This window comes from Macrotis lagotis, chromosome X, assembly GCF_037893015.1.
Source record: "Macrotis lagotis isolate mMagLag1 chromosome X, bilby.v1.9.chrom.fasta, whole genome shotgun sequence".
NCBI lineage: Eukaryota > Metazoa > Chordata > Mammalia > Peramelemorphia > Peramelidae > Macrotis > Macrotis lagotis.
This window is the reverse complement of record NC_133666.1, coordinates 672574339-672585420: the sequence shown is the minus strand read 5'-3', so window position 1 is coordinate 672585420 and position 11082 is coordinate 672574339. Positions and strand designations below refer to the sequence as shown.

The following is an 11082-nucleotide window of genomic DNA, read 5'->3' as shown; positions in this document are numbered from 1 at the left end:
GAGAGAGAGAGAGAGAGAGAGAGAGAGAGAGAGAGAGAGAGAGGAATGAGTTGTGAGATGTGAGAAGTGGCAATGGGATAACACTTTAGATACCCCAGACCTGCTAGCCTGAGTGCAGGTTAGATGAATGAGCTAGTCCAAAGGATGATAGTCCATGTCAAGCCCAGGCTATACTAAGATTGACATGATTTTTAAGTTTATGAGGCACTTATTTTATCTCACCATGTACATATAGGACATTGGGTCTTATTCTAAGAGAAAATAAATTGTACAAGAAACAAAGGTATCAAGATTTTTAATAAGGTTTAGCCCTAAAGCAAAAAAAGGTGCCAAAAATTGTCAATAAGATTGTTAATCAGCATATTAAAATGTTTCAGGTATAAAAAAATTCACCCATAGCTTGAAACATTGCTGCAGTTGAAAAAATAAAATCTTTTCCCCTCGCCATGGAAACCTATCACTCCACAAGCTTCTGTGATTGTTTCTCTAGAGACACTAGTGAATAAATGGGCCTCTTCTTGGTCCGGCTTCTAATCCCAATTTAATGAAAATGTTGGCTGTAGGCATGGTTGGGGAAATCCCTCATTCTTCTCTATGAATTCTTCTGAGGAACTTTGACAGTAACCTGTTAATAGAATGCAGAGTTAGAAAATTACAGAATGAACGTGGAATACTGCTCAATCAAGACTTTGGATAGGAGATAAGGAAAGACACCTCTCCAACTCTGGGAGAACAGGGAAGGAGGTTGGTCTATTGGTGTGGAATGCAAACAAGATGCCAAAAGATGATTCATTAACTATTTTTCTTTATCACAAAGGATATAATTGTGTAGGTGTGTAGAAATGACTTATGTATAAATAAAAGATATTAATGAAACTTTCTTGTAAATCAAATAGAAGAAATTCAGCCTTAAACAAGAATTTTTGTCATTCCCTAGGATAATACCTGTTTCAAAAACCTTTCCAACCAAAACTATACTTATTGTAACTTCAGTGTTAAAAGCCAAATGCAATGTTATGGAAATGAAAATTTTTCTTTATTTTTAAGCTTTTTTTTTGCAAGGCAAATGGGGTTAAGTGGCTTGTCCAAGGTCACACAGCTAGGTAATTCTTAAGTGGCTGAGGCTGGATTTGAACTCCTGATTCCAGGGCTGGTGCTCTATCCACTGTACCACCTAGCCACCCCAGAAATGGAAAATTTTAACTGTTGTTTTGAAGAGACTATTCAGAGTGATCATTTGAAAGAAGATGGAGAGGCCTTCTCCCTTGATAGAACTATTTTAATTATTGTCTCATGAAGAAAATGAATTCTCGAGAAAATCCTTTACTTAGTTCCTGAATGAACTAAATGAGGTAGGACCATGTTATCAGAAATTAAGAGACATTATCTGTAGTCATAGTAAGGAGATAATTCTGACCGTGATCCTTTGAATACTTAAAATACTGCAAACATTTATTTATTAGAGTTTCTGCTGATTACATTGCTAACAAACTGTATAAACCATAACTTTTAATGGAGCTAATTCTAGGATTTTAAGAAATTTGATATTTGCAAGTAACTAAATATTTAGGGAGAAAAGATTCTGCAGTTTATAATGGAAAGAGAGTATATGACCAAATAAAAGATAGAGAACATTATATACATATATTCACACACACATATATAAATATACATATAGTTTTCTATATAGAGAGAAAACAAAAATGGATAATTTTGATTATATTATATTAAAAAAATCTTGCACAAATAAAATCAATGCAATCAAGATTAAAAGGAATGCAGAAACTTGGTAAACAATTTTTTACAGCTAGCATTTCTGATAAAGAACTCATTTCTAAAATATAAAGAGAACAGACTGAAATTTATAAGAATACAAGTCATTCCCCAATTGATAAATGGTCAGAGGATTTGAACACACAGTTCTCAGATGAAGAAATTAAAGTTATCTATAATCAGATGGAAAAAATGCTATAATTATTATTGATTAAAGAAATGCAAATGAAAACAACTCTGAGGTATCACCTTCACATGTGTCAGACTGATCAATATGACAAAAAAAGGAAAATGATCAATGTTGCAGGGGATATGGGAAAATGGGGGCATTAATGCACTGTTATTGAAGTTGTAAACTGATCCAACCCATCTAGAGAGCAATTTGGAACTATGCCTAAAGGGCTATAAACCTGTGCATACCTTTTGATTCAACAATACAACTACTAAATTTGCATCCCAAAGAGATTATTAAAAAGGTGGGGAAAGACCCACATGTATAAAAATATTTATAGCAGCTCTTTTTGTAGTGGCAAAGAATTGAAAATTGAGGGGATACTCATCAATTGGAAAATGGCTGAACAAATTATGGTATATGAACGTGACAGAGTACTATTGTTCTGTATAAAATCATGAATAAGCAGACTTCAGAAAAGTCTAGAAAGACTTAACATGAACTGATGCTGAGTGAGGAGCAAAACCAGGAAAACATTCTACATTAACAGCAATATTGGGTGATGATCAGCAATAATAGACTTAGCTCTTCTCAGCAGTACATTGATCAAAGAAAATTCTAAATAACTTGTGACAGAAAATACCATCCACATCCAGAGAAAAAACAATAAATTCTGAATATAGACCATAGCATATTTTCAATTTCTAAATTGAAAATTTCTAAATTTTATGCTTTATGGTTTTGTTTCCTTTCATGTTTTTCTAGTATTGTTTTAATTTTTCTTTCACAACATGACTAATATGGAACTAAATGAAATACGTGGATATCTATAAAAGATTACTCACTATCAAGGAGAGAAGGAAGGGAAGGAAGAAAGCATGAAAAATGTAGAAGTCAAAATTTCAGCAAAAAATGAATGTTGAAAACTGTCTTTACGGATAGATGGAAAGATAAATAAATAAAAATTTTAAGGGAAAAAAAGTTAAGTGATTTGCCCAGGGTCATGCAGCCATTCTGGGTCAGAAGTTTAATTTGCACCCAGGTCTTCAGGAGCCTGAGCCCAGCACTCTATCTACTATTTCATGTGTCTATTTATTATCATACTTCAAAAGCCTACCTACATTATATCTTTCTTGGCTACAGAGATCATTCCTTGTTCTGGTCTCTTACCAGATGCAGTCTGGGTCACCAACTGGTTTTTTTTTTTTCTGGAAGTGTGAGAATTCTTTTCCCCATTTCTAACTTATAGTCTAAGAGAGTTGGCAGGAATTCAGCCAGGGAAATGGCTTTGCCTTCAGGGCCAGTGAGTTAAATAGCAGCAGTAGGATTTGAATCCAGATCTTCTGATTTCCAAGTCCAACATACTACCTGCTGTGTCAAGATGCCTTTCCACAAAATCTGGTTACAGTTGATACCCAATACTACAAGACTCTCTAATTCCTTCTATGTATGGTACCTCTGACCAATCAGACTGCAAGATTCTTGGGATTAGTCTTCTACTTCTTTAGTGCTTCTCACAAGAAGCACTCAAAACTTACTGTCCTGAGCATAAGGGAGAAAAGAAAGTAAAATACCCATACTTCTATCATCCTTCTGGTTGGCATAGGTCTTAACTCCGCTGGTGCAGATGGTAACCCAACTTCCCCTTAGTGGATAAGAGCTGGTGTGTCCAAAAACATCACTGCCCCAATCGAGAGATGATTGGGCCTTTCTAGATTCAGCTAGGCTTGCTCTCAAGTGTTAGGTCTATTGTCTTATGTTGTCACTGGAATTAGCATAGAAATTAGTAGGGGGGATATGATGCCCATGGCTGCTTGCTGCCCCTAGGATAAAAGATAGAAGCTCTTTTGGTTGGCATTTAAAGTCCTTCCCAATCTAGACTGATTTCACATTCTCCATCCTCATGCATTCTTATGTTCCAGCCAGAGTAGTTTAATTGCTATTTAGAGATTAGTTCCCTATCCTTGAAATGCTCTCTCTACCCACCCCTCTGAGATCCCTTAATTCTTTTTAAAACTCACATGAGACGCCACCTGCTACCCAAGATCATTGACTAAGAGCCAAGGACCATTGCATCCAATTTCAATACTGCCTGAATTGATTTATCTGTGTACAGGATGTAAACAGCTATATGACTGTCTCTCTAGAACATAGGCTCTGAACCTGGGGACTATGAACTTGTTTTTGTTTTTTTAAAAAAACTATTTCAATAGAATTGGTTTCCTTCATAATTCAGTGTATTTTATTCTATGCATTTAAAATATTATTGAGAAGGGCTCCAAACTTCCCTAGACTGGAAAAGGGTTGAGGACACACAAAAAAGTTAAGAATCACTGAATATGAGGCAGTTAGATAGTGCACTAGTCCTGGGTTAAGGAGGACTTGAGTTCAAATCTGACCTTAGACATTTACTAGCTATGTGACCCTGGGCAAGTCACTTAACCCTGATTGATCAAAAAAAAATCTTAGATAGAAGCATGGGTATTTTACTTTCTCTTCTCCCTTATGCTCAGGAAAATAAATGTCTATCATTTTTAAGTTCCTATTGCGAGAAGCACTAAAGAAATAGGAAACTAATCTCAAGAAACTTACAGTCTGATTGGTCAGAGGTATCAGATATAGAAGGATCAGAAAGCACTGAAGCATTGGATTTACATTCTAGAATATAAATTCCTTGAGGGCAGGGATTATTTTTTGTTTGTTATCTTTACATCTCTAGCATCAGGCTAGTAGTTTAAGAATGGCTTAATGAATGGAACTGGATATAAATAAGGAAGGTAAAATAATTCTTGGTAAACAGCCTTCCTACAAGTTAGCCCAGATACTCACAGTTTTCACTTCAGTGTATGCTTGCAGGCCATACTCGCCCAGTTCTCGCCCACTCCCAGACATCTTGTAGCCTCCAAACGGGGACTGTGCCCCAAACACATCATAGCAATTTATCCTGCAATTTAGAAATTCAACAATTTAGAACCAGAGTTCAAAGACAGTTCCCAGGGAAGCTTCTTATTCTTCTAATTTCCTTTCCAAGTAATGTTCATGGAATTTTTTCTTTTTTTAAAAGAAATTAAATTTTTTTTTTAAAAATCCACTTTTTTCTCCCTCCCATCTTAATTGAAAAAAGAAAAGCAACATCTTTGAAACAATGCTTCAGGCAAAATAAATTCCCATATTGGTTGTTGGTCCAAAAATCATATCTCAGGGCAGCTAAGTGGTGCAATGGATAGAGCACTGGCCCTGGAGTCAGGAGGACCTGAGTTCAAATCTGACCTCAGACACTTAATTACCTAGTTGTGTGACCTTGGGCAAGTCACTTAACCCCATTGCCTTGCAAAAAACAAAATAAAACATGTCTCAGTCAACCTTGAGACCACGAGCACACATGTTCCAGATTTGTGGCTGGTCATTGTCTTGATCAGAGTTCTAGGGTCTCAATGTCCCTCCAGGGCAGGGGTGCTCTGCCGGTGAGCAGGAGGCACAGAAGTCGCTCGGGCAATGCCTGCTGGGGCAGATCCCTGTTGGGGGTCAGCTCCTTACCACACTGTGCCAGCCTGTAGGGCCTGGGAGAGATAGTTGGCCTTGTCCAGGTCTCTTGTGAAGACTGCTGCAGCCAGCCCATACTTGGAATCATTGGCTCTCTCTACCACCTCTTCAATGGTCTTGAACTTCATAATCTGCATCACTGGCCCAAAGATCTGTGGGGCAGACAGAGTGGTCAGCCACTCCTCTGTGGGGCAGCTCTTAGCATTGGGGAGTTTTTCCCTGAAATCTGGTTCGGCCATCTGAGGCCCGAGCAGAACAAACTGACTCCTCTTCATCCCCCTGACCAGACCTCTAGTTACTTCAAGACAGTAGCCCCATCCCCATGATGCCCCAACCACCCAGGCTAAACTTTCAAGCCAATAGGTCAACTGAGCCCTCTCTTTTTCGGCCAGTGGGGCCACGGCACTCACCTCCTCTGAGGCGATGGTCATGTTGTCCTGCACATCCCCAAAGATGGTGGGCTGGATGAAGAAGCCCCGGTCGGCGGCAGGCCCCCCTCCACACAGTAACTTGGCCCCCTGTTGTTTTCCCAAATTGATGTAACCCAGAATCTTCTTAAACTGTTCTTCATCTACCTGTGGAGGGAGAAGCATGGCTCAGTCTCAGCCCCCTGAACTGGGCCAGGCAGTTAGAGGGAACTGTGCCCCATTTCAGAACAAACTGGGAGTTTCTGCCTCCTTTTGAGTCCCCAGCTCAGCAATGCACCCAGGCTACAGTAGATCTTAATAAATGCCAGCTACTACTTATGGATAACAAGACATAGATGGACAAAAGGAAACAAAATAGACAGAAAGAGAGCCAAATTCAGGAAGGGCAACATTTTATATATTCCCACATCTCTGGACCCTAATCTGCCCCCCCCAGGTTCACATACACACAGACACACAGACACAAGATACACACATGGACACATACCCATAAACTGACCCACAAACACAAATACACACACAGACACAGACACACACACAGCATAGACACACTCATAACACACAGACACACACACACAGACACATATAGGCCCATAAACTACAGACATATACTCATAGACAGACACAAACACAGCATAGACACACAAATAGACATGGACACACATTCATAAACAGACACAGAGACACAAATACATACACAGACAGATACACAGACACACTCATAAGCAGATACACACACAGACACAGTCGCACATCCTGAGAACAGGCTACCCCTCACACCTGAGGCCCCTGCTCGGTGCGGCTGTCAAAAGGGTTTCCCACCACCCGAGCCTTGGCCCGTGCCACGCTCCTCTCCACAAATTCAGAGTAGATGTCCTCCTGCACGAAGGTCCTGGAGCCGGCGCAGCAGCACTGGCCCTGGTTGAAGAACAGAGCAAAGTGGGCCTGCTCCACAGCCCAGTCCACTGTGGGGGAGGAAGGTAGGAAATAGGTGAGACTTCCGGAAGTGCCCACCTCATGCCCACCGCCAGGACCCCTCAGCCAGAGGCCAAGGTGAGGGGCGGGGCTGGGGAGGGGGGAGTCTAGCCCATCTCAGACTCTGGGGGCCCTCCAGGTAAATGAATTCAACTTGAGTGTATTTCTACTTTGCCATGATCCTTTGTGACTCCATCTGGGGTTTTCTTAACAAAGATATTGGAGGGGTTTTGCCATTTCCTCATTTTACAGATAAGGAAACTGAGGCAAACAGGAGGAAGTGACTTGCCCAGGGTCACACATCTCACATCAGGCCTGGTATTTGATCCACCATGTCACCTGGCTTCACCTTACTCTTACTTACTAAGTACAAAGTGAAAGGTGGTGTGTTTTAGTGGGAGTCAGGGAGACTTGAGTTAGTCCCCCTCTTGGACACGTCCCAGCTGCAGGACCCTGGGCCAGTGACTGAGCTGCCCAGTGTTCCAAGCAGTTCCCACTGGTGGAAGGACATCCTCACTGGGAAATTCCCTATCCCAGTTGAAAAAGCTGCAGAAGCACTGATTTCCCGCTGGGACCCTAGCACCTCAACCCCCTCCTGAGGGCTTACTGTCAGCGTCCGACATGATGATGTTAGGGCTCTTGCCGCCCAGTTCCAGGGTCACTCTCTTCAGGTTGCTTTTCCCTGCAGCTGTCTGGATGAGGCTCCCAACCTATGCAGAGTGAAAAGACTTTAGAGACTCTGAGCTAAGGCTGCAATGACCCAGGATTCTCTTGGCCACTTGCTTCCCAAGTGACTGCTTGGCTGTGGTTTCCTCATCTGTAAAATCGGGGGTTGGACGGTCTCTGAGCCTCCTGGTGGAAACACTCAAACTGAGATTCTCTGAGCTACTTTCCCTCTCCTTGATGAAACCCATCTCCCTTCCCGAGAGGTTTCCAAAGGGAAGGAGTCACCCATGTCTCAGACTCCAGGGTTTTTAGTCAGTTAGTCTTAGTTAATAGCTAATAATAACAACTAACATTTATACAGCACCTACTCTGTACCAGACACTAAATAATGTTATCTCATTTGATCCTAGGTGCTATTATTGATTCCCATTTTCTAGTGGAGGAAACAGAGGTAGACAGAGGTTAAGTGACTTGCCCAGGGTCACACAACCACATATTGGCTGAAGCATAAATTAAACTGGGGTCTTCCTGACTCCAGACCCAGGGCTCTACCCATATTCTGCCAAGTCATTCAACCACTTCTACCAAAAGGGAAGTGGGTCAATACACTATTGGAATTAGCTCTTAGAGGATTCTCTCCAACCCCTATACTAAACAGCTGGCGATACAACTACTGGACAAGATTGAGGAGAAAACAAGGTTGGGCAGAATTGTGGGCCATGACCATGAGGCCATGAGTTGCTAGTGGAGAAGATCAGCTCCATTTTGAGGCATTCCCCAGCTCAACTGGGAGACCCCCCCCAAGGAACTACAATTGCAGTTGAGACTTGAAATTCAATAAATCTAGGAGCTTTTTAGTAGTGAATTAATTAAATCTTTGACCAAATAAAGCAGATAAATGATGTCATAAATCTCCAAATAGATCTTGAAAGAAAAAAAAGGTTTTCCACTTATGCTGTAAGGTGTATGAAATACAGTCTCTTTGAGGTAGGGGCCTGGATACCATCCCCACCCCCACTTTTCCCATCTTTCATCTCCTATCTTGTGTGTGGTCTTCCCTCATTAGAACTCAAGTTATTTGAGGGCAGGGGATGTCTGTCTGTCTGTCTATCTTCTTGTATTGCTATTCCTAGAGCTTAGCATAGTGCCCACAGTGGGAGCTTAATAAACACTACTGCCTGCAGGCTTTCAAAATCACTGCTCCCACCTCTTACATTTCCCTTAATTCCCAGACTCGAGACTTCTTTATTATCACTATCAGAAATGGTGTGAGCAGTAGCTTCTCGAAGGAGGCTCCACATTCTGAATGTTGTCCAGAAGTCTCTCCTCCAAGGACCCCCCATTCATTAGGAGCCAAACCTGTCCACTCTCAGTCCTGGGGCTCCTTACCTCAGTGGAGCCAGTGAAGGCCACCTTGTCCACATCCATGTGGGAAGCGAGGGCAGCACCAGCCGTTGGACCATATCCAGGGATGATGTTGACCACTCCTGGAGGGAAGCCGGCCTGTGGGTGAACAGCCGAGGGCAAGGGCTGGGTTATCTCTCTGGACCCAAGGAACAAGGGGATTGGGGCATCCTTCCAGGCCCCCAGGACTCCTCCCCTCTTCTTAAAGAGACCAAAAGGGCAACATAAGGCAAGAAGAGAGTAAGCCTCAACTTGTCTGTCAGCTAGGGATCCAACAGTTCAGCCCATGTGAGATTCCAGGAAAGCCCCTTCTGTTCAGCTGCAAGATCTTAAACCTGGAGCTGGAAAGGACCTCTGAGATCATCTCAGGATGGCATACAGCAGAGGCTTAATAAACATTTGTGAATGAATCAGATGAACTTTCCTCCTCTCCCCTCTTAGACGTCTGCCAATGGCATGGTCATTTATGGCAGTAGGGCCAGATCAAAAGGAAAGGGGAGAGGAGAGAAACCGATGAGCATTAAGTAAGTGCTTCCTGTATATTAGGACCTGTACAAAGAAAGGGAGAAATGGATCCTGCCCCTCAAGGAGTTCATGTTCCAGTGGGGGCAAGACAACATAATAATGAACAAACAAAATAGAAGAGAAGGGAAATAATCTCCAACGTGACCAATGGATGCTGATGATCTAATTACAGTATTAAAAGAGGGATCTCTTACTACAAAATGTTGATCTAGAATAGAGGAAGATCAAAGAAAGGCCGCATCACTCACCTCCTTAATCAGATTGGCCACGTAGAGGGCAGTCAGGGGGGTCTGCTCAGCCACCTTCATCACGACCACGTTTCCTGTGGCCAAGGCTGGTCCCAGTTTCCAGGCCTGCATCAGCAGGGGGAAGTTCCACTAGAAAAGATGTTGTTCAGTCATTTCAGTCATGTCTGACTCCTTATCAGAGGCAAAGATATTGGAGCAGTTTGTCATTTATACAGTTCATTTGATAGATGAGGAAACTGAGGCAAACAGGGTGAAGTGACTTCTCCAGGGTCTCACAGGTCAGAAAGTGTCTGAGGCTGATATTTAGCTATTATATATATGTAGTCTCCCCTATTAGAATTCTCTGAGGACAAGGACTTCTTTTCCCCCTTTGTAGATGTATGGAATATAGTAAGTGTTAAAGAATCCATTGAGCTCTGGAGAGCTTTTATTCCAGTGGGAAAGGCTAACCACTGGCTCCTGATACCAATGTCATTCTCTGACTTAAAGACCCCATTGGTGGGAGCATCCCAAGACCTGTACCAACTCCTAACATGCCATCAATACCTGAGGGCCCAAGCTGGGCTCCATTGACGTGGCTACCCCTCCAAGAGAGCCCAGGGACCTTGAACAAGACTGATTCAAGGAATACTATAAGACAAATCCCATCAAGAGAGTCCCATTAGTACTTTTCTATCCCATTCTCAGGCCCAAAGAGAGAGGGGAGAAGTGGAGGAAGAGATAGGATACGGGGGAGGGGTGGTATGGAATGAGGGACAGTGTCTGAGGGCTGCTCTCACCCTCCAGAGAGTTAGGGACAGTCCCGTTTGGAGAACCTGTAGAACCTCTAATGCCTGGACAACTGGCCTGAAGGTGACAAGGTGGTTTTGAGGAGACAATGCACCTGGAAAAGCTGGATACTCTGCAGCCAACTCTGCTTCTCTGGACTTGTCCAGACAGTGCCAGACCAGTCATCCAACAAGCATTTATTGGATTCCCTATTATGTGCTAGGCCAAGTAAGGGGTGGGGATACAAGGAGAGGGGAAATAACCATGTACAGACAAAATCTGAGAAAATGTGTAAATACGTATATAACTTTATATTTATACACACATAGAGGGAGAAAGAGACAGAGATGGATAAAGGGGAGAGAGGTTGAGAGGAAAGAGACAGAGATAACAGGAGAGGAGGGAGAGAGAGAACATGGAGGAAAGAGAGGAAGGGGAAAGAGAGAGAAAAAGAGAAGAGAAAGAGATAAGAGGAAGGGAGGGAGAGGGAAAGGAAAGAGAAGGGAAAGAGAACAAGAGTAGAATGGGGAGACAGAGATGGAAGGAGAGACAGAAAGAGAGTAGAAGAGGGGGTAGAGAA

At 42.5% G+C, this 11082-nt stretch overlaps 1 protein-coding gene across 1 annotated transcript in view; it reads right to left on the bottom strand.

Moving 5' to 3' along the window:
• Positions 1–279: 279 nt before the first annotated feature.
• ALDH2 (aldehyde dehydrogenase 2 family member) overlaps positions 280–11082 on the bottom strand; it is a 30682-nt gene continuing 19879 nt past the window's right edge. Inside the window, exons 6-13 of the mRNA XM_074205735.1 lie at positions 9735–9863; positions 8947–9060; positions 7499–7601; positions 6697–6881; positions 5899–6063; positions 5483–5640; positions 4775–4889; positions 280–625 (exon numbers count right to left, since the gene is read on the bottom strand). Coding sequence (XP_074061836.1) covers positions 593–625; positions 4775–4889; positions 5483–5640; positions 5899–6063; positions 6697–6881; positions 7499–7601; positions 8947–9060; positions 9735–9863 — 1002 coding nt within the window. The 3' untranslated portion in view covers positions 280–592. The remainder of the gene's footprint in view (positions 626–4774; positions 4890–5482; positions 5641–5898; positions 6064–6696; positions 6882–7498; positions 7602–8946; positions 9061–9734; positions 9864–11082) is intronic.